Source organism: Chiloscyllium punctatum, chromosome 27, assembly GCF_047496795.1.
Source record: "Chiloscyllium punctatum isolate Juve2018m chromosome 27, sChiPun1.3, whole genome shotgun sequence".
NCBI lineage: Eukaryota > Metazoa > Chordata > Chondrichthyes > Orectolobiformes > Hemiscylliidae > Chiloscyllium > Chiloscyllium punctatum.
Genome location: NC_092765.1, coordinates 30324015 through 30348662, shown reverse-complemented (window position 1 = coordinate 30348662; position 24648 = coordinate 30324015). Strand labels below are relative to the sequence as shown.

The 24648-nt window shown below is 41.8% G+C and overlaps 1 protein-coding gene across 10 annotated transcripts in view; it reads left to right on the top strand.

Annotated features, from left to right (window-relative positions):
- Nucleotides 1–592: 592 nt before the first annotated feature.
- macf1a (microtubule actin crosslinking factor 1a) overlaps nucleotides 593–24648 on the top strand; it is a 599180-nt gene continuing 575124 nt past the window's right edge. For 2 of the 10 annotated variants that reach the window (XM_072548450.1, XM_072548451.1), the window contains exon 1: nucleotides 593–1134. In XM_072548450.1, the coding sequence (XP_072404551.1) occupies nucleotides 972–1134 (163 nt within the window). In that variant the 5' untranslated portion in view covers nucleotides 593–971. The remainder of the gene's footprint in view (nucleotides 1135–24648) is intronic. The other 8 variants (XM_072548442.1, XM_072548443.1, XM_072548453.1 and 5 more) reach the window with 6 other exon arrangements.

Sequence of the window (24648 nt, the reverse complement as noted above, 5' to 3'; positions counted from 1 at the left end):
TCAGTGTCATTCTTAATACAGTATTTACCAGGTCAGGAAATTCGGGTGTTCATAACATTCCTAACTGAATAATTTTCTGTATGGGGTAGATAGGGGACTACTAAAGCAGATCATTTGCGAATACAGAAATCATACAGAGATAATAGTGTGAAAGCATTTAAAGTTTATTTTAGATCAAAACTAATCTGACCAAAAATCACATTGAATTCATGATGCCTTCAGTGGAATAACCTAATTAAAATCATATTTTTTAAAAAAATCCAATGCCTGATTTTTCCTTTACTAAATGGAATTATTTTATTGCAGTAAAATACAAAGCAGGAGATGAAGAATGATTTAGTAAACCCGCTCGGCTGGACCAATCCGGCTTGTGAGCAGGCATGGTGGATCAGTCTGAGGTTATAGTGTGTGAAGATAATCCGTGTTTTTATTGCTGTTGGCGGTAATCTCCCCTTTGCTCTCTCACTCCGCGAATTGGAAGAGCAGAGAGCGTTTGGAAGGGAGGGAGACAACGCCAAGAAATCCAAAAAAAGAGAGAGGGGGGGGGAAAAAATCAGAAATTCCTCCAGGTGTGTCTTCATCTCAGCACCCTGCTGGGTAACCAGAGACAGTGCAAAGCAATTATTCGAAGGAAATATCGCAAGGTCGGATTGACTGTTCTGAGAGAATTGCGACCGGCGGTGATTTAGTGACAGCTATTTGCGGAGTCACAGGGTCAGCTTCAGTGTTCACCGGAAACAACTGAAGCCAGTCACAGCAGCCGCCAGCTCACGGTAAGAACCTGCCCCTCCAGCAGGTTGAAAGCAGGACGTTTCTGTGCTCACTCACCACCACCTCCCCTCTCCCACTTAACATTTGAAGTGAGCCCCCCCCCCCCCAACCTCAGATACTACACGGTGAAGTGTTGCTCTGTTCTCCGATCTTTGTGTGTGAGAGAGGCTGAGAAGAAGAAGAAAACGACATTTCTCCTGATGTCTTCTTCAGACGAAGAGAGTGTGAGCGAGAGATCGGGAAGCTTGTCCCCGTGTCCGGGGGATACTTTACCCTGGAATCTTTCCAAACATCAGAGGTCCAAGAGGCAAAGCCAGGAGTCGGTGCTGGACCCCGCGGAGAGAGCTGTGGTCAGAGTGGCTGGTAAGAAATCTCTTTGAACATTATGTGGATTGAGAGAGCCCGCAGCCCGGGCTCTCAAACCACTTCATAGATTTCAAACCATTTACTGATAAAGAATGTTGTGAAGGAAATGTCATCAATTGGGGGGTAACTACATATCGATCAAATATTAAAGAACAAAGCAACAAGCAAGGGGGAAGGATGCTTGTAGCACATGTGCGCTTTTTACAAACGGGCGCCTGTGTTCGCCCAATACCAACCAGTCGAGTTGGGGATTATTTCCTTATTAATGGTCTAATTCACATCCTGAGTGTCCTAATGTTTGAGTGAAATTAACATTTCAGTCAGAAATATGATCACCCGGCTGGGTCTATTTGTATTGTATGGATTAACCATCTCCTAACCTGAAGTTCTGGGTGGATTCCTTCTGCTCGGTCTCTTCTCACTCTATTGGAGAAAGCCCAGTGACAGGTCAGAAAGCTGGGGACCACTCCTGCTATTGCAACCGCCTATGACTAGTCCCTGTCACTCTCAGCTTTTCAACAGATAGTGCGAGTTTAACTGGAATTTATTATAGAAAATCCCATTTTTTTTTTCTTCATGGATTGCTAAATAATGCTTCAATTCTATTGAATGACGTCACCGTCCGACATCCGTGATTTAAACGGACCCAGAAGATGGGAGTAGCTGGTGTCTTGGTTGCTATGGTTCCGCCCACGGAGGAGTACTTTGCATTTCTAGTGGTGTGTCTGAAGTGTTACAAATGAAAGCCCCACCATCAATCCTGATACTACCATCTTCTCCAACATGTAGGCGTGACATAGAAACAAAATGCTGCTAGTTCCAAGAAATTAAACATTAGCATTTCGAATGTGTATATATTATGTATAAAGTAATCTGATTTAAAAGGCATCATACATTTCTCAATGTGAACATCAATCCGGATGTATGGAGTATCTGGTATTTCTGGTTGATAACACAAAGCTATTTCAATATATGAAACCTCCAGTAGCCCCTGTGGTCAGATTTCCTCTATGCAGAGGCGTGCCACGTGAAAACCTGCTAGGGATAATAAAATCAAAATCACTAAATCGTAATCGTGATCATTTAAACACCAACCAACACCAGGGACTCCGGCTGCTGGCTACAATGTAAAACACCAGTGAATCGTGAATAACATAAGAGTCAGTCATCCAAAATTGTGAAAAACCAGCCAAAAGCCTCCATTCTAAAAAGCAATCGACACTTGGGTGTGTCAGATGAAAAACTGCAAGCAGTCCTGAAAAATGTATCACCAACTATCAATTCTCAAAACGTGATGCAATCCTAAAATTACCACTGGCAATCCTAAAATAACTGATATCGTCCAAAAATCCTGAAGAGAGTTTAGAAAAAAGACTATAACTAATAATACTGACATTTGAAAGACAATTTTAAAAGATAAAGACCTTCAGTAATGTTGATATTTAAACCGTCAGTCGTGTGTATGGGATTTTTAATAGTCCAGCAAACCTGAATCAGCCTATTATTTTGCTTTGTGAAACAGCAATCAATATTTTGTCATTATAAAACAACTAATTATCTTGTCAGGTAATAAGCCAGCGAGCAATGTTGTAATACAGAAGAAGAGCCAAATTTGTATTATGAAATACTAGACAATAATCTTGTATTATAAAAGCCAAATATACTATACTGCAGTACAAAATAAGAGCCAGTAATTCTCTATTACAACACTCTTAAACGATTAGCCTGGAATGAAAAAGACCAACCAGTGACCCTATAATATAAAAATGGCCAATATTCCCAAAATGTAAAAGATCTCAATCAGTAATCATAGATCATAGAATGGAATCATAGAAATGCAACATGAAAAGAGGCCATTTGGTCCATTCTGTCCTTGCAGACTCTTTGTCAAAAACATTTAGCTATTCCCACTTCCGTGTCCTTTCCACAAAGCACCACAGTTTTTCTCTTCAAATGACTATCCAATTCCCTTTTCAAAGCCATAATTGAAACTGCCTCCACCACATCCTGAATCTCTGCATTCCAAATCTTAACATTCATATGTCAACTACAACTTTTGAAATTGTGATCTGCACATCCAAGTATAGATTAATAATGTAGATTAAGAAATGCAATAAATCAGAAAACTACAGAGAGTGGTGTGCACAGCCTAAGGCATCACGGGAGCCAACCTTCCACCCATGGACTCCCTTTATAAGGCTTGCAGCCACAGAAAGGCTGCCAACATCATCAAAGAGCCTTCACACCCTGGTAATAATCTCTACAACCTCTTCCGTCGTCAGGCAAAAGATACAGAAGCCTGAACACATGCACCAGTTGATTCAGGGGCACTTTCTTCCTGGTCATTATTAGACTATTGAATGGACTCTGTAGCCTCAAATAATGCTGATCTTGCTCATGCTGATCTCTCTTGTAGGTACTGCATGCTTCCATCTAAACCTTTTGTTTTGCACATCCTTACTTATTATGATCTGCCTCTACTGCTCATAAACAAAATTTTTCACTATACTTCGGTACAAGTGACAATAAATAAATCAATGAATCAAACAAATCTTGGGGAACTTCACTTCAAACTTTCTCCTGTGTGGAAAAAAATCATGCAACACTATTCTGTTTCATGTCATTCATTCAATTTCAGACCCATGTTGCACTGTCTCTGTTATTACATGTGCATCAATTAAGCCTGTCATATGGCATTTTATAGAACCCCTTCTGTTGTCTATTTATACCACATCAAACATATTGTCCTCATCAACCCTCACCACCACTTCACCAAAAACTCAGTCATTTATTCTATTAAAAAACCTGCACTCATCCTGCAATGGAAAACACTAGCTAATAATTCCACAAAAGATGAACAAATACAACACAAATCACTAGTTCATAATCCAGTAAAAGAAAATGTCAGTCAGCAATATGGAATATGAATATTCAACCAATGGTGGCTAGTTTGGACAAACAGGTAGAAACCTAGCCACCAGGACACATGGACACCAACTAGCCACAAAACAATATGACCCTCTCTCACTAGTATCCTTACATACAGAGAAGGAAGGACACCACTTCGACTAGGACAACACATCCATCTTAGGACAAGCCAAACAGGGACATGCACAAGAGTTCCTAGAAGCAACTGGAACTCTATGAACAAACACATCGAGTTAGACCTCATCTACCATCCCCTGAGAAAAAGAACAGGAAATGACATCACCCCAGGAAATGACATCACCATCCCAAAGATACCCAAACATATAAATAGAAAGCAGGAATCATGTACAGTGCTTTGCCTGGAGGCCCACTGAAGATGTTACCTAGTAGGGTGACAAAACGTCTGGAAATGAACCTTCCAGCTCAGCGAGAAAACCTACATCCAGAACCTCAACCTGAGCTACAAATCTTCCCAAGACTCACTAATCAGCCAATATTTCTATCATATAAATGCAAAGTAATTATCAAAAATTTAACATCTAGGATTAATTATCAATCTTGCATTGTAAAATACAATATCATAATACTGTAATATCAAATACTAGTCAATAATCCTGTAATTAATTACATAAACTGGCAAATCTGCGATATATCCATGCTGTGGTGGAGGCTGGTACAATTACAACATTTAAAAGGCATCTGGATGGATACATGAATAGGAAGGGGTCAGAGGGTTATGGGCCAAATGCTGGCAAATGGGACTAGATTTATTTATTTCTTGTCAGCATGAACAAGTTAGACCAAAGAGTCTGTTTCTGTGCTATATATCTTAATGACTCCCATAACCCTACAAGGCACCAGCCAACAATTAGGTATTATAAACATGTATGGAATCCTGAAGATTATTGCATTGGATTGTCAAAATATATGCACATTTGTACACCAGCACCAAATAAAGTTGTTGCATTGTCGTAAAAGCCAACTGATTCACTAACTTTCAAATTATAACATTGCATTTTGAATTAGGTAGGTACAACACTCATGATTTTAATGTGTGATCAAGAAATTTAGATTTTTAGAAATAAATGAAATAAAGTTACGTGAAAGAATCTGCTTCCTTTCACTCTATAGTCTTCATAATCTCTTCCATGTAAAGAAGTGTAGTATACATTTAGCTCCCTACTCTAGTTCTTGAATTTGCCAAGCCCTAAATTTTAATGCAGGATAGTCTGAGAATTCCTAGTCTCAACAATGATGTAGCATCTAAAACAATCAATAGTTTTATTGTGGTATCCAATTTAATAACTCGTTTCTCTGTTGTTTACTTTCATATTTATGTATCAAAATTTGTACTGTAGTCTATGGTGCCAGGAAAGTCAAAGTTTTGCTGTGGGTTTATCATAAGCTTCAGGTGGAGTTCATCCTGCACCTTTGTGTCTCCTTGTGCTGGAACTCCAATAGATTGCTGCTGTCTGTGATTAATTTTCTCTGCTGCTGCTGCAGCCTTACCCCAGTCTTACTTTACACTCATGACTGTCTATAAAACTGGCTAAATTAGCTTCCAACTGGTTGAATTTCTTCATGGCTTGAACCACACATGTTCCTTTATTTCCAAGTGTTCCCTTCTGTAATACATTATTTACTGTGGCCACTTGATTTCTTTCTGTTGCTAACTGTGTACACTGTGTTGAGCCTTCTCTCACTCTTTATTTAGCTTCTGCACAGGCTTTCCCATTCTCTGGTTCAGTGCCTAAGTATACCTTTAAGCCCATCACTAGCTGGACCCTTCCACTGCTGTGCTTCAATTCAGATAATTTCACCACCTCAGTTTGTATTGCTGAGCCTGTAGCCTCAAATAATGCTGATCTTGCTCAAGCTGATCTCTCTTGTAGGTACTGCATGCTTCCATCTAAACCTTTTGTTTTGCACATCCTTACTTATTATGATCTGCCTGTACTGCTCGTAAACAAAACTTTTCACTATACTTCGGTACAAGTTTATCATCACTTGTTTTTAATTCAGGCTCTCATCATCCATTTCCATTGCATAAATCTGATCACCATCTTCATATTTTAGCAATGTGAGATCTATGCTCTTGTGAGTGAATAAAAACAGACTTGATGGAACATGACTATATACAGAAGATGGTAAGAGATGATATCCTATTAGGAATACTAGAGAGATAGGCTTAAGTTCCATGTGATTTGATATTCAGTCTGACATTTCTACTCTCACACATGCTTAATAGCTATACCCAAAGTAAAGGTATAGTCCCTTTTCACATCAAAACACAATATTTTCTTTATTCATGCGTTATCAGTGTTGTCACCAAGGCAATATTTATTGTCAATCGCTCATAGCCTATGAGAAGGTAGTGGTGGTGAAGTCTGTTTTTGAAGTCCATTTGGTGTAAGGACACCAATAGAACTGTTAGATATGGAGTTCCAATATTTTGAAATCAATGATGGTGAAGAACTGCAATAAATTTCTAAGTTAGGATGATGTGTTACCTTTGGGTGCTGGTTGTATTCCATGCCCATATTCTTCTAAGTGGTAAATGTCAAAGCTTTGGAATGCAGTTATAGAAAGGGGGGAAGGTCTCAGATACAGTCACTTAGATGGGTTAACTCCAGGAAGGGTAAGAGAGGTAGGCAACTAGAACAGGAGTCCTTTGTGGATATACCCATTTCAAACAGGTATGCTGTTTTGGAAAATATAGGGGATGATGGATTCTCAGGGGAACGTAGCACAAACAGCCAAATTTCTGGTATTGAGACTGGTTCTAATGCAACGAGGGGTACGTCGGCTTCCAAGAGATCAATTGTGTTAGGGGATTCTGTAGTCAGAGGTCCAGACAGGATCAAGGATGTCTCAGAGAGGGTGCAGAATGTTCTCACAGGGGAGAGGGGCCAGCAGGAGGTCATTGTCCACATTGGAACCAACAATATTGGAAGGGAAAAGGTTGAGACTCTGAAGGGAGATTACAGAGAGTTAGGCAGAAATTTAAAAAGGAGGTTCTCAAGGGTAGTAATATCTGGATTACTCCCAGTGCTACGAGCTAGTGAGGGCAGGAATAGGAGACTAGAGTAGATGATTGCCTGGCTGAGGAGCTGGTGTATGGGAGAAGGATTCACATTTTTGGATCATTGGAATCTCTTTTGGGGTAGAAGTGACCTGTACAAGAAGGACGGATTGCACCTAAATTGGAAGGGGACTAATATACTGGCAGGGAAATTTGCTAGAACTGCTTGGGAGGATTTAAACTAGTAAGGTGGGGGGGTGGGACCCTGGGAGATAGTGAGGAAAGAGATCGATCTGAGACGGGTACAGCTGAGAACAGACGTGAGACAAACAGTCAAGGCAGGCAGGGACAAGGTAGAACTAATAAATTAAACTGCATTTATTTCAATGCAAGGGGCCTAACAGGGAAAGCAGGTGAACTCAGGGCATGGTTAGAAACATGGGACTGGGATATCATAGCAATTATGGAAACATGGCTCAGGGATGGGCAGGACTGGCAGCTGCATGTTCCAGGATACAAATGCTACAGGAAGGATAGAAAGGGAGGCAAAAGAGGAGGGGAGAGTGGCATTTTTGATAAGGGATATCATTACAGCTGTGCGATGGGAGGATATTCCCGGAAATGCATCCAGGGAAGTTATTTGGGTGGAACTGAGAAATAAGAAAGGGATGATCACCTTATTGGGATTGTATTATAGACTCCTCAATAGTCAGAGGGAAATTGAGAAACAAACTTGTAAGGAGATCTCAGCTATCTATAAGAATAATATGGTGGTTATGGTAGGGGATTTTAACTTTCCAAACATCGACTGGGACTGCCATAGTGTTAAAGGTTTAGATGGAGAGGAATTTCTTAAGTGTGTACAAGACAATTTTCTGATTCAGTATGTGGATGGACCTACGAGAGAAGGTGCAAAACTTGACCTACTCTTGGGAAATAAGGCAGGGTAGGTGACTGAGGTGTCAGTGGGGGAGCACTTTGGGGCCAGCGAGCATAATTCTACTCGTTTTAAAATAGTGATGGAAAAGGATAGACCAGATCTAAAATAGTCCTAAATTGGAGAAAGGCCAATTTTGACGGTATTAGGCAAAAACTTTCAAAAGCTGATTGGAGGCAGATGTTTGCAGTAAAGGGACGGCTCGAAAATGGGAAGCCTTCAGAAATGAGATAGCAAGATTCCAGAGAAAGTATATTCCTGTCAGGATGAAAGGGAAGGCTGGTAGGTATAGGGAATGCTGGATGACAAAAGAAATTGAGGGTTTGGTTAAGAAAAAGAAGGAAGCATATGTCAGGTGCAGACAGGATATATTGAGTGAATCCTTAGAAGAGTATAAAGAAAGTAGGAGTATACTTAAGAGGGAAATCAGGAGGGCAAAACGGGGACATGAGATAGCTTTGGCAAATAGAATTAAGGAGAATCCAAAGGGTTTTTACAAATATATTAAGGACAAAAGGGTAACTAGGGAGAGAATAGGGCCCGAGCTGAAAATGTGTTGCTGGAAAAGCGCTGCAGGTCAGGCAGCATCCAAGGAACAGGAGAATCGACGTTTTGGGCATAAGCACTTCTTCAGGAATGAGGAAAGTGTGTCCAGCAGACTAAGATAAAAGGTAGGGAGGAGGGACTTGGGGGAGGGGCGTTGGGAATGCGATAGGTGGAAGGAGGTCAAGGTGAGGGTGATAGGCCAGAGTGGGGTGGGGGCGGAGAGGTCAGGAAGAAGATTGCAGGTTAGGAAGGCAGTGCTGAGTTCGAGGGATTTGACTGAGACAAGGTGGGGGGAGGGGAAATGAGGAAACTGGAGAAATCTGAGTTCATCCCTTGTGGTTGGAGGGTTCCCAGGCGGAAGATGAGGCGCTCTTCCTCCAACCGTCGTGTTGCTATGGTCTGGCGATGGAGGAGTCCAAGGACCTGCATGTCCTTGGTGGAGTGGGAGGGGAAGTTGAAGTGTTGGGCTACGGGGTGGTTGGGTTGGTTGGTCCGGGTGCCCCAGAGGTGTTCTCTGAAACGTTCCGCAAGTAGGCGGCCTGTCTCCCCAATATAGAGGAGGCGACATCGGGTGCAGCGGATGCAATAGATGATGTGTGTGGAGGTGCAGGTGAATTTGTGGCGGATATGGAAGTGTCCCTTGGGGCCTTGGAGGGAAGTAAGGGGCGTAAGTTTTTCATTTCTTGCGGTTGCAGGGGAAGGTGCCGGGAGTGGAGGTTGGGTTGGTGGGGGGTGTGGACCTGACGAGGGAGTCACGGAGGGAGTGGTCTTTTCAGAACGCTGATAGGGGAGGGAAGGGAAATATGTCCCTGGTGGTGGGGTCCGTTTGGAGGTGGCGGAAATGACGGCGGATGATACGCTGGACATGGAGGTTGGTGGGGTGGTAGGTGAGGACCAGTGGGGTTTTGTCCTGGTGGTGGTTGGAGGGGCGAGGCTCAAGGCGGAGGAGCGGGAAGTGGAAGAGATGCGGTGGAGGGCATCGTCGACTACGTCTGGGGGGAAATTGCGGTCCTTGAAGAAGGAGGCCATCTGGGTGGTACGGTTTTGGAACTGGTCCTCCTGGGAGCAGATGCGGCGGAGACGAAGGAATTGGGAATATGGGATGGTGTTTTTACAGGGGGCAGGGTGGGAGGAGGTGTAGTCTAGGTAGCTGTGGGAGTCGGTCGGTTTATAGTAAATGTCCGTGTTGATTCGGTCACCCGAGATAGAAATGGAAAGGTCTAGGAAGGGGAGGGAGGAGTCTGAGACGGTCCAGGTGAATTTGAGATCGGTGTGGAAAATGTTGGTAAAGTGGATGAACTGTTCAACCTCCTTGTGGGAGCACGAGGCAGCACCGATACAGTCATCGATGTAGTGGAGGAAAAGGTGGGGGGTGGGGCTAGTGTAGCTACGGAAGATGGACTGTTCCATATATCCTATCCCCCACCTTTTCCTCCGTTCCACACCCCACCAAATCCCTCGAACTCAGCACCGCCTTCCTAACCTGCAATCTTCTTCCTGACCTCTCCGCCCCCATCCCACTCCGGCCTATCACCCTCACCTTGACCTCCCTCCACCTATCACATTTCCAACGCCCCTCCCCCAAGTCCCTCCTCCCTACCTTTTATCTTAGCCTGCTGGACACACTTTCCTCATTCCTGAAGAAGTGCTTATGCCCGAAACGTCGATTCTCCTGTTCCTTGGATGCTGCCTGACCTGCTGCGCTTTTCCAGCAACACATTTTCAGCTCTGATCTCCAGCATCTGCAGTCCTCACTTTCTCCTCAGAGAATAGGGCCCCTCAAAGATCAGCAAGGCAGCCTTTGTGTGGAGCCACAGAAAATGGGTGAGATACTAAATGAATATTTTGCATCAGTATTTACTGTGGAAAAGGATATGGAAAATATAGACTGTAGGGAAATAGATGGTGACATCTTGCAAAATGTCCAGATTACAGAGGAGGAAGTGCTGGATGTCTTGAAACAGTTAAAGGTGGATAAACCCCCAGGACCTGATCAGGTGTACCCGAGAACTCTGTGGGAAGCAAGAGAAGTGATTGCTGGGCCTCTTGCTGAGATATTTGTATCATCGATAGTCATAGGTGAAGTGCCAGATGACTGGAGGTTGGCAAATGTGGTGCCACTGTTTAAGAAGGGTGGTAAGGACAAGCCAGGGAACTATAGACTAGTGAGCCTGACCTCGGTGGTGGGCAAGTTGTTGGAGGGAATCCTGAGGGACAGGATGTTCATGTATTTGGAAAGGCAAGGACTGATTCAGGATAGTCAACATGGCTTTGTGCATGGGCAATCATGTCTCACAAACTTGATTGAGTTTTTTGATGAAGTAACAAAGAAGATTGATGAGGGCAGAGCAGTAGATGTGATCTATATGGACTTCAGTAAGGCGTTCGACAAGGTTCCCCATGGGACGCTGATTAGCAAGGTTAGATCTCATGGAATACAGGGAGAGCTAGCCATTTGGATACAGAACTGGCTCAAAGGTAGAAGGTGGTGGTGGAGGGTTGTTTTTCAGACTGGAGGTCTGTGACCAGTGGAGTGCCACAAGGATCGCTGTTGGGCCCTGTACTTTTTGTCATTTACATAAATGATTTGGATGCGAGCATAAGAGGTACAGTTAGTAAGTTTGCAGATGACACCAAAATTGGAGGTGTAGTGGACAGCGAAGACGGTTACCTCAGATTACAACAGGATCTTGGCCAGATGGACCAATGGGCTGAGAAGTGGCAGATGGAGTTTAATTCAGCAAAATGCAAGGTGCTGCATTTTGGGAAAGCAAATCTTAGCAGGACTTATACACTTAATGGTAAGGTCCTAGGGAATGTTGCTGAACAAAGAGACCTTGGAGTGCAGGTTCATAGCTCCTTGAAAGTGGAGTCGCAGGTAGATAGGATCGTGAAGAAGGCATTTGTCAGAGTATTGAGTACAGGAGTTGGGAGGTCATGTTGGGGCTGTACAGGACATTGGTTAGGCCACTTTTGGAATATTGCGTACAATTTTGGTCTCCTTCCTATCGGAAAGATGTTGTGAAACTTGAAAGGGTTCAGAAAAGATTTACAAGGATGTTGCCAGGGTTGGAGGATCTGAGCTACAGGGAAGAGGCTGAACAGGCTGGGGCTGTTTTCCCTGGAGTGTTGGAGGCTAAGGGGTGACCTTATAGAGGTTTACAAAATTATGGATAGGATAAATAGGCAGAGTCTTTTCCCTGGGGTCGGGGAGTCCAGAACTAGAGGGCATAGGTTTAGGGTGAGAGGGGAAAGATATAAAAGAGACCTAAGGGGCAACCTTTTCACGCAGAGGGTGGTACGTGTATGGAATGAGCTGCTAGAAGATGTGGTGGAGGCTGGTACAATTGCAACTTTTAAGAGGCATTTGGATGGGTATATGAATTGGATGGGTACATGAATAGGAAGGATTTGGAGGGATATGGGCCGGGTGCTGGCAGGTGGGACTAGATTGGGTTGGGATATCTGGTTGGCATGCACGGGTTGTATGACTCTATATGCTATAAAAATAGTCTTGGTAAATTGCTGAAGTGCATTTTGTAAATGGTGAAACCTGGTAGTGGAAGGAATAAATGTTTAAGATAATGGATAGGGTGTCAATAAAGCAGGTGTTTTGTCCTGGATGATATCACACTTCTTGAGTGTGGTTGAAGCTGCACTCATCCAGGTAATGCAGGAGTATTCCATGACACCCCCGACTTGTGCCTTGCAGAAAGTGGAAAATCTCTGTGGTAATGAGTTATTGAGTGAGAGCGTAGTTGTTGGAAGCCAATCATCTCGACCTAGGACATCATGCAGTAGACACCTATAATGTTTGGGCTGTTTAATTTATCATCTTCATTCATCGTAAGCTCAGGAGGAGGGATTTTCACTTGTGACCGTGATATATTCAGTCCAGTTTGCAATTTCTAAGCTAGCACAGTCTATGTCCACAAGCAGCAAAAACTGGACTAGATTCAAGCTTGGATTAATATGTGACATTTCACACCAAGTTATGATCATCAAGCAAAAATCTAACCATTTAAATTTGCGAATGACAGCAGAATAAGTAGAAAAGTAAGCTATCAAGAGGCAATCAAGAGTCTCCAAAGGGACGTAAACAAGTGAGTGGGGAAAAAATTGGCAGGAGGTGTTGAACATGGCTAAATATGAATTTTGCCATTTTTACAGGAAGAATAGAAAAGCAGTTTACTTCCTAAATGAAGAGAAATTGCAGAATTCGGTAGTCCAGAGGGAGCTGGAACTCCTGGTACATGAATCGCAGTAAGTTAGTATGCAGGTATACAAGTGTTTAGGAAAACAAATGGAATATTGTTGCTAAATGCAAGTGAAATGGAATGTAAAAATAGTGAGGTTTTACTGTACGAGATTCCATTATGATCACGCCTGAAGTATAGTACAGTCTTACTCTCCTTATTTGAGAAAACGTATAATTGCTTTCAAAGCTGTTCAGAGAAAGCTCACTCGATTCATCCCTGGGATGAAAAGATTATTTTATTAAGAAAGGTTAAAGAGGTTAGGCCTATATCCATTAGACATTAGAAGAACGAAAGGCTATCACACTGAAACATATAAAATCTTGAGTGGAATGGATGTTTCCTTTTGAAGGGGAAAGTTAAAACCGAGGACATAGTTTAAGAATTAGAAGTCTCTTCTTTCAAACAGCGATGAACAGATCTTTTTAAATCTCAAAAAGTTGTTCCGTGTTAAGGTTTCTCAAATATGCGTTTGATTTTTGATGAACAAGAGATTCAAGGGTTATTGCATTGAGATAGGAGGTTAAAGCTGAGATCACATGCAAGACCTTACTGAAGGCCAGGGCAAAGCAGCAAATACTCTACTAGCTCACATGTCCTCATAGTATTCAGGGCATTACTATCACAATAAACACCCTGAGAGTTACTATAGACTAGAAACCTAGCTTGACACCAGCCACAAAATTATAGGAGCAGGGCAGAGATTAGATATTCTCTGGCTGTGAATTCACCTCCTGATTTCTCAAAGCATTTACATCAAATGCAAGCCTCTTTTCAGGAGTTTGATGCAATATTCCCACTTAAATGGAACATTTAAAATTCAATAACATTCAGAACAAAACAGCCTGCATAATTGGCACTATATCCAATGGTTGCTCCCATCATCACTTGCACACAATAGTGTATAGCATGAATAACATCCATTGCAACAACTCTTCAAGATTTTTTTGGCAACACTTTCCAAACTCAAGAGCTGCACTACCCAGGAAACAAATGGTAGATGCATGGGAAACGACCACCTGAGGGTTTACTTCACATTACACATCATTGATACTTATAAATATATCACTATTCCTTCATCATTGCTGGGTCAAAGTCCGAGAACTTCCTACCTAACAACACTGGAGATTCCCTAACCACATGGATTACACCAGTTCAAGAAGGTGGGGCAATCAAAGATATTAAGGCATGGACAATATTCCATCGATGGCCATATTCCATGTACGAAAGAAATACTAAACACTCAGAGTAAAGCCATTGCTTAGTTCAAATGCATCTTGAAAGCATATCAAATCAATGAATGTTGATGCAGTACTCAGCAATTAAAGTTAATCATGTGTGCCTGTAGCAAATTATTTTCAATTATGCTATAGAGTGACAATCTTTGATTAATTGCGTCTGTAGTTGGAATGGGGGCTAGTAGAAGTGGTTGAGAAGAGGATATTGGATGCATTCAAGAAACAGTTACAACCGACAGTTGTACAAGTTTGGGAAGATTAAGCATGCCTTAGCCCCTTCTTATGCGCCAATCCTGTGATGTTCAGAACGCAGAAACCTAGGGAGAGGTGGAGACTATTCAGTCCTTTGAGTCTGCTCTGCCATTCATAGAAATGTGGAAAGAGGCCCTTCAGCTCATCCTCATAACCCCAGAATTTACCATGGCTAAACCACCTATCCTGAACATCCCTACGACAATTTAGCATGGCCATTCTTGTACATCTTTGGACTGTGGGAGGAACCTGGAGAACCTGCACACAGATACAGGCAGAACATGCAAACTCCACCCAAGATTGGAATTGAAGCTGGGTCCCTGGCGCTCTAAGGCAGCAGTGCTGACCATTGAGCAACCCATTCAGTAAAATCATGGCTAATCTGGCTGCAGGATCAACTCCTCTTTCCTGTCTGGCCATCTTAACTTCCCTGCCTATTAACAATCTTTTTAGCTCTATCTTGAGTAATTCCAGTGATCCAGCCTCCACTGCTTTCTGAAAAAAGTAGTGATAGACCACTATTTTGTGTTGCTGCAGCTACTGTAGTGTCAATATACCCACAGTGCTGTTAGCAATGAGTTCTAGTTTGATGGCAACAGTGGGATAGTGATAGTGTCACCAGATTAATAATCCAGCAGTCCAGACCAATCCTCTGGGCAGTTGGTAGAATTCAAATTCATTTAATTAATAAATCAGCAAGTTTAAAAGCTAGTCTCAGTAATGTTAACCATAAAACTATTGGATAGTTGTAAAAAGCCATCTGGTCCACAATTGTCCTTTAGGGAAGGAAATCTGTTGCTCTTACCTGGTCAGGCCTACATGTGACTCCAGAACCATGTCAGTTGGATTGATTCTTAACTGTCCTCTGAAATGGCCTAGTATGAGGCACAGTTGTATCAAACCGCTACAGAAAAACATCTTAACTCTAAATATTAACTATAATCTCCCTCTAGACATTCCCAACTGTCTGAACAAAAAGTGAGAAGAGGAAAGTAAAAAAAGGGAAGGATGGAAAAAAGTAAACAAAATTACCATGAAAAGCACAAAGAAGTGACATAACTAAAATTTTGTACCAAAAAATTTGTAAATACTCATATCCATAAAGTGATTGAAAATGTCATAGAGGTCTACGCCACATAAAAAGGCCTTTCAGCCCATCAAGTTTGCACCAATCAAAAACAACCACCAAATTATTGTAATCCTATTTTCTAGTGTTTGGCCCATAGCCTTGAATCAGCCATACCAGCCATATCAGTGATTGTTAGAGCAATGGCAGAGCAGATTTGTTGGGCCAGATAGCATAATTCTGTAGTTTTATGAATGGTTTGGCATCACAAGTGTACATCTGAAAACATCTTCAATGTTTTGAGGGTTTCTACCTCAACCTATGGCCTATGAGGAACTGAAAATTAATGCCAGCACCCCTGCAATTTCCTCATCAATTGTTCAGGATACATTTAATCTAGTCCTGGATATTTATCTACATTATATCCTGAAAGACCAATCAGAACCTCCTCTCTGTCTATGCTAATTTCTTTAAGTACATCACAGTCTTTCTCCCTGATTTCTATGTGCACATTGTCCCTCTCACTAGTGAATACCAACACAAAGCATTCATTTTAAACCCTACCCATATCCTCTAAGCACAGCAGGTCAGAGAGCATCTGAGGAGCAGAAAAATCAATGTTTGGACCAAAGATCTTCGTCAGGACTGGGGACGGGGAAGGAGCCCAGAAGTATGTAGAATGAGGGGGTTGTGTGGGGTTGGGGGAAGTGTAGGTGGGACGTGATAGGTGGATGCAGATAGGGGGGTTATCATCCACCTATCATCATCCCACCTATCCTTCACCCAACCCCACCCTCTTCCCTCTATATACTTCTGGGCTCCCCCCCCTCTCCAGTCTTGACAAAGAGTTTCAGCCCTAAACATTGACTTTCCTGTTTGTGGGATGTTGTCTGACCTGTTGTGCTTTTCCAGCTTCACAACTATTGACTCTGACTTCCAGCATCTGCAGTCCTTACTGTCTCTATGCCCTCCAGTTCCATGTGCAAATCATCATTGTGATCATTGATGGGCTCAAATTTTTCTTTAGTTATCCTTTTACCCTTTACCATAAATTGCTGGAGAAACTCAGGAGGCCTGGCATCTGTGGAGAGAGATAGAGTTAATGTTTCAAGTCCAAGTATCCTTCTTCAGCATGCGCAGTTCTATATTTTATCCTTTTACTCTTCATGTACTTGCAAAATAATTTAGGATTTTCATTTATTTCACTTGTCATTATTCTTTCACGTTTCTTTTCTCTCCAAATTTATTTTTAAATTTCCCTCTGCATATCCTTTGATGTTCTAGAACTTCTACTGTTTTGAGCTCTCACTGTGTGCCATAAGTCTTCCATTTTCTCTTTATCCAATCCTGTATATCCCTGGATATCCAAGAATCACTGGATTTGTTAGTCCCATCCTTTATCTTTATTGGTACATGTTGGACCAAGACACTTCCTATTTCCTTCTAGAATATGTCCTACTGTTCTGACATAGATTTTTCTAAAATTATCAGCTCCCAGTCCACTGTAGCCAGATTATACTTCATTTTATTAAAATTGTCCTTCTGCCAGTTTAGAACTTTGATTTTAGCACCATCCTTATCCTTTTCCAACGCAACTTTAATCTAATAGTGTTGTTATCACTATCTATATAATGCTTCTCCAGTGATATTTCAACTACCTGCCCACCATTATTACCTAAATTAAATCTAGGACCACACCTCTTTCTTGCACAGCCTTCTACATTTTACATACTGGCTTAAAAAGTTCTCTTGGATGTATTTTAGGAATGCTGCTCCCTTTAAACATTTCACACAATGACCATCTCAGCTAATGACAGGCAAATTGAAATGCCTACTATCAATACCTTATTACTTTTAGACTTCTATGAAATTTGGCAACATATCTGCTCTTCTATTTATTTCAAACTGTTAGGGGGCCCATACTGCACTCCCAGCAATGTCATTACTTCTTTTTGGTTTTTAAGTTCTACCCATATTGTTTCATTTGAAGGGCTTTCTCTGATGTCATCCCACCTCATTGCTGTAACTGATTCCCTAATGAGTGCTCCAAACTACCTCCTTGCATTAAAATAAATACAATCCAACTTTTCTGAACTCCCCTTGTGCTCTAAATGGCTTATAAGATCTATGATTTCTTGACTCACTTACTGTCTCTTCTAATTTTGGCCATTCATCTCTCCTTGCTGAACATTCTCTTTGGATCACAGTGCCCTACCGAGTTAATTTAAACCCTCTGCACAGCACGAGCAAACTGCTCCCCAAGTATAAATACAAACTTTAAATTTTATCAGGACTTTAATGAATTTAAATTAAATTCCAATATGACATCTTCGAGTTTGAGTGTCTATCATTATTTCAGGATTGCTAGGCACTGAGCAGAGGAGATTTACCAAGATGTTGCTGGGCTAGAGAGTTTTAGCTTTGAAGACAGACTTTATATAAGCTTACACTTGCAAGAAGCGAGTCTTATTTCTGATCCTCAAACTATTTCATAACCAGTATTCCTGTATACTTTGAATTTTTTATTGCTATTGACACCTCACTATTCAGAACCCCTATGCTATTGGAGTGATGACTCTCATTATAAATGCTTGCACGTGGATGGCACAGTAGCTCAGTGGTTAGTACTGCTATGAATCCTGATAGTGGAGATCCCATGGGTGTGCCGTTGGTTTGTTTGTAGATTATGTTGTTGAAGGTGAAGTGGGTGGTGAGGCACAGGTCCACTAGCTTCATGATATTTTCGTTGGTAATGTGATTGATGGTGGTTGGGGTGTGTGTGATGGTCTCTTCTAAAAGTGTGGTATGTGTTTCCTTTGCCAAGTCGATGTTGATGGAGGTGAACAGTGCTGTTACGTTGAATGAGATCATTGTTTCGTCTTCCTCTATTTTGGTGTTTTTGATGATTTTTAGGAATTCCTGGGTGGAGTGGATGGAGTGCTGTGACTCTTCTACTAGGTATATCAGTCTTGCGTGTAGTTCATTGGCCAGTCTGTAAATTGGTACTCTGGGTAGTGAGACTATGGGTCTGAGGGGGGCTCCTAGTTTATGGATTTTTGGTAGTCCGTAGAATCGTGGGGTGTTGGTCCCGCCTGGTTGCATTTTCTGGAATTCTGTCTTGTTTAATTGACACTGTATGACACTGTAATCTTTTGCTATAAATTTTGTGTCTATGATCCTGCTCCACAGCTACCTGATGAAGGAGCAGTGCTCCATCAGCTAGTGCTTCCAAATAAACTAGTTGGTCTATAACCTCGTGTCGTGCGATTTTTAACTTTGTCCACCACAGTCCAACACTAGCACCTCCACATCTTTATTAGTTGAGGCATAGAGTTTAAAAGAAGGAAGATAATGCTGGAACTGTATAAGAAGCTGGTTAGGCCATAGCTATAGAGTATTGTGCACCATTCTGGAATCCCATTACAGGACGCCTGTGATTGCACTGGAGAGGGAGCAGAGGAGATTAACCAAGATGTTGCCTGGCTAGAGAGTTTTAGTTTTGAAGAGAGATTAGATAAACTGGAGTTGTATTCCTTAGAGCAGGGGAGACAAAATGAGGATATGATCAAGATGTATAAGTTATGAAGGGAATCAAAAAAGGTAGTCAGGAAGAAACCTTTCCTCTTTTTGGAGGGCTCACTGACTGGGGGCATAGATCTACGGTAAGGGGCAGAAAGTTTAGAAGAAATGTGAGGAAAAATCTTTTGACTCATAGAACAGTGAGAATCTGGAACTCACTTCCTGTAAGGTAACATTTAAGGAATGTTCAGATGTACACTTGCAATGCCAAAGCTCTTAAGGCTATGGGCCAAGTGCTGGAAAATAGGATTAAAATAGTTGGCATTTTTTGACCGATGGGCCAAAGGGCCTTTTCTGTGTTGTAAATCTCCGTAACTCTATAACTCTGTGACCAGTAGGATGGATGGCTCTGATATCCTAAAGTTTTCAACAGCTACATCATGGACTGCCTTGAGGCAAATGATTCTAAAATAGTCCAGTTAGTAGAATCGTCCACCTGTACCTCTAATTGTACAATGACACCAATGACCTAATGCGTGTATGATGCTGAGAAAGTAGTTTGCAGATGATATACGATAGTGACTTCGAGGCTTTTCGGGGCAAATCCCTCCAACTCCTCTGCAGTTACAAGCTGCTTCTACTGCCATGCCTGGGTTTACGAGAGCATGGGACTGTTTCTTAAAATATACCCAGAGAAAGTGAAAAGGAAAATAAATGATAATGGCAATCTCCTGTGCAGTCATTAAAGTTACAGTAATATTAATAGGGACCATAACAGCAGGAAATGAGGTGGAATTCTTTATTAAGCAGGAGCTGAAATCTTGGTTTTCCAACTTTGGGTCGACTGTGAAACATTCAGTTGGCAATGTGTTAGCAGCATCATGATGTCCAGTGGTAGGAACTTATTCATCTTGCATTTTCTTGGTTGTTTAATCTTTGGATCTTTGGATTTATTTAATTTTGCGTCACAGATGAGATGAACAGGAGAAGCTGAACAGTCTTTTTGCAGCAAAGAAGCTGCAGAGGAAAAGGGAAACATAGAGCAAATTAATCCAGGGCTTTCTAGATGATGAAAGAGATAAAGATTAAAGATGAAGCAGAAAAAAATACCCTTCTGACAGATTCAATGAGTTGGATAATACAATTGAGAACCTGAATATAGAAGATTCAGAGGAGAATTAGAAGGAAAAAATGACAAGCAACAAAGACATTAAGAAGTATCTGGCAGCTAACTTAAAAGGGAATTCAAAATGAAATCGGCATATAAATAGTAAAAGTCTGGTAACGGAAGAATTAGCATTGACTAGAGGCTGTTGTGCCTGATGACTGAGGTGCTGAGGTGTTGAATTAATCCTTTGCATTTGTCTTCACCAAGGAAGAAGATGCTGCTCAGTTCATGGTGTAAGAGGAGAAAATTCAGACACTTGAAGAGTTTAAAATTGATAAGGGGGAGGCATTGGATAGTCAATCTTAAAGTTGATAATGCATCTGGACTGGAAGAAATGCATCCAAGAATGGTGAAGAAAGTGTGAGTGGAAATTGTAGGGATGTTGGCCCATAATTTTCCAATTTTGCCATTTTTTTGTTCATTCATGGGATTTAGGCATCACCAAGCATCCGTTATTGCCCAGAGGGCAGTTAAGTGTCAACCACATTGCTGTGAGTTCAGAGTCACATGTAGGCCAGAACAGGTAAGGATGGTAGTTTCCTTCCCTAAAGGACATCAGTGAACCAGATGGGTTTTTCCTGAAAATCAACAATGGTTTCATGGTGATCATTAGACTTTTAATTCTAGGTATCAATTGAATTCATATTCCACCATTTGCCCTGGCAGGATTCAAACCCAGGTCCCTAGAATATTACAAGGTCCAGGGGTAGGAACAATACCACTGCACCGCAAGACTCCCTTAAAGCTTGCTGTCACATAAGCTTTTAGAAATAATATCCCTGGATAAAATTAGTGGTTAACTGGACAAATGCAGGTTAATTAAGGAAAGCCAGTATGGATTTATTGAGGCAAATTGTTTTTAACCAACTTGCTTGAGATAATTGATGAGTCAACTGACAGGATTGATGAAGGTGGTGCTGCTGATGCTGAGATTTAGATCCACAAACGGCATTTGACAAAGTGCTTTACAACAGATTGTGATAAGCCATGCCTCGTTATAAGAAAGGGATAATAGCAATATGGATACAAAACTAACAGAGGAACTGGAAATAAAGAGTAAAGGTGAACATTTATTTTTCTGACTGGAATGTTTGTAGTGCGTTACCAAGGAGTGGTTTTAGGAACCCTGCTCCCCTAATGTATATTAAGGACCTCAACTCTCATGTACAGGCATAACTTCAAACTGTGTGGATATTATAAAACATGAAGGTGTTGTGGGCTATGAGGAAGATAGTTTTGAATTTAAGAAGTATGTAGATGGTATTTTACAAGGTGATGTTCTGAAAGTTTTAATGTTGGAGACATTATTAAGCTCCACCTGATCTGAAGATAATATTCAGTCTTGGCTGAAGAAAAAAGGAGTCCAGCTCAAAATTTTGAAGCAGACAGATGTGACACCGTTGTCTCCGTATAGTCTTATCATAATTATTACAACTAACAAGCCAATGTATTTTGCATACGTTGCTATCATACAATAAAATTACATCTTGTTAAAACAAGTGCCTCTTCCCATTAAGATTTACTAGTGGTTAATCTTCTACCACAGCTAACCAAATTGGCTCTTAGACCCAACACGCAAAGGAGGATTGAGGGGCTGTTGTGGTCGAGCAATTGTGTTCCCTAACTCTAAGCTGACAAATTTGGGGTCAAGTCCCAATTGCTGCAGCGGGGTATTATTCCATGTCTGAATAGGTTGATGTCACATTGCCTTGACAGTACAAATCATTTCACATGCATTATTACCCAATTCATATTGAATGATAACACACTACCATAGTGTTGCCAAGTAAGATGTCTTACAGTACCCATTATTTATCAATGATTGCTAATCATGAAGCATAACAATAAAATATATTCTCTGATTAAGAACATCCCAAAAATACACATGGTAATAAACTATATTGTGAGATTTATATACATGTATATAATTTAAAGCATCTTATTACACAAACCATCAATTAACTCTCATTACATCTTAATTCTTGGCATGTCATTGTTGTGCCCCTGTCAACCAATAGACAGTTGACAGTGATTTCTTTTGCATGTGGTGACCTTGACAGATGTAATCTGGTAGGCCATGGCATTGAGAACATAGGTAGAAGGACACCCTCCTTGGCCTTGCCTGCAGAAGGATCCAAAGTCACCAGCCAAGACAATGAGGAGCACGAACTTATTTTGGGAGTTCCTTAAGAGGATGATCCCCAGAGCAATTGCCATTGTTCCTTCTTCTCTCGCTGCTCAATGGCACCTCCCTGTACCCCTAAGGAAGATGGTGACCAGGACAGAGGTCAAGATGCTTTATGACTTTTGACTAGCTACTGATGTTCTGAACCCATGGCCAGAGTAATGGAGTATAATACTTTGCACATGTAGGTTATTTAATACACCTGGCTCTCCATGACAGTTGCCAGCATCTCTACTGAAGAAGTCAAGTGCTCATATTCTAGATCCATGACAGAACTCAAGGTTTGGAATGACACCTCTACAGACTGTAGGAGGCTCCTCACAGTCCCTGGCACCTCTGCCACATTATCCTTCACCTTCTCCTTACCAGGGACCCGAGTTCAATTCCAGCCTTGGGCAACCGTTTGTGTGGAGTTTGTACATTCTCCCCGTGTCCACGTGGGTTTCTGCCGGGAGCTCTGGTTTCAGCTCACAGTCCAAAGATGTGCAGGTTAGGTGGATTGGCCATGCAAAATTGTTCATAGTGTTTAGCCATGTGCAAGCTAGGTGGATTATCCATGGTAAATGTGGGGTTACGGAAATAGGGTAAGGTGCTGGATTTGGGTTGGATGCTTTTCAGAGGGTTTTTACTTGATTTGATTTGATTTAGTTTATTATTGTCACAGGGACCAAAATACAGTAAAATGTATTGTTTTGCGAGCTATCCATGCAAATCAAACCTTACGTAAATATATCAGTCTAATAGAAAAAATGCAGAATATAGTATTATAGCTACAGAGAAGGTGCAGAGAAAAACCAACTCTAATATACGAGAGATCCGTTCAAAGGTCTGATAACAGCGGGAAAGAAGCTGTTCTTGAATCTGTTGGTGTAGACTCAATGGTGAAAATGGCTTATGTCCGCATTGTAGGGATTCTATGATTCTCTATATTTCCAGCATGATTATTGTGACTAAGATCACACACCTTCATCAACCTGGGCTCAGTATTGGCCTGATCCTGAAGAACCCTCCCATTGTGAGGGACCTCAGATGACACATCTTTTTACTCAGTCGCTGGGATATAACTCTGAAGTGGTCACAAGCATTTGCCTAAAAATATCTATACACTAACCATCTGAAATGTACAGGCATGTAACAGAGCTGGCGGGGGATCAATGATGATGTATTGTCTGGATCTTGTTGACCATCATCAGAGGCAGAGTCATAGTTCCACTATGGCTTTCATGGAAGTTGGAGGGATTGGGGGTCAATGGGAATTGATGGTCAGGTTGAGGAGGCAGAGGGGATTTGGGGCAGTAGGAATCTGGAAGGAGTGCGGGGCCTCTGTCGGGGATTTTGGAGGGAAGAGTGGTTAAGTCAGGGTTATATTGCATCCTAATGGCCCAGGTCAGTGGGATGTCAGTAATTTGTCTGCCATCTAGGGCTGGGGCAATGTCAGGCCTGCAGTGTTGTTGGGAAGTTGGGGGTTGGGTGGCATGTTCTTTGAGAGCTAGGTAAGGACTCAGCTGGGCTGTTTGGGGGTGGTCAGAGGAGGCAGTGGGTTGAGCGTCAATGATGAGTCAAAAAAAGTCAGTTTTATTGTTAACCAGGAGTTACTGTAGGTTTTATTTCCTCTAAATTATCCTGGCCAACTATTGATGTAAGTGAGTTGAAACCATCCAAAGTCTCTGGCTCTAACTTAGCATTAAGACATTTTTGGAGGGTTTCAGATGCTGGTAATTGTCCATTGAAAGTTTCAATTTCCTGGGTAATTCCTACAAAGTCACCTAGATTGGGGCTTCCACATGGTCTCAACTCACAACTCCAGTCTGTGTTGCTGCCACAACTATCTTCCTGTTGGAAGATTTGGGTCACTATTTCTGTGAGTCTCCACATTGAATGATGTCATTACATTGTAGCACAACAAAGCATCACAGCTGAGACCAATCCTCCTGCCATCTTTCAACAGTCACACAGAGGGACACTGTTGTGGTGCAATGATGGTGTCCCTACCCCTGGACATCCCACCTGCTCCAGAGGTATGTAATAACATCTCTGAACAGGGTGATTCGAAAAAACAGGTCAATAACCACATATTAATGGCAGTTTCCCTCTCTCTGAGCCAGAAGACAAGGAGTCCAACTTGTTCCAGATGTCTGTAATCACATCTCTGAAGAAGTTGATTCGAAAATATCACAGCATCCACACATTTGCATTTCCAGCATGTGTAACTGGATATGAATCATTAGTGGAAATGCTGGTCAATTTTCTGTACCCATACCTGGTTAGTTGTGAAAGCTTCCTTTGGTGCACTGTGTCACAATGCTGGTCATTTTACAAGGTTACTATCCCCTTGAGGTTTTTTCCAGAGAGGGGGTAATTGGCCAGGCTCCAATGAGGCTGAATTTGATAGGT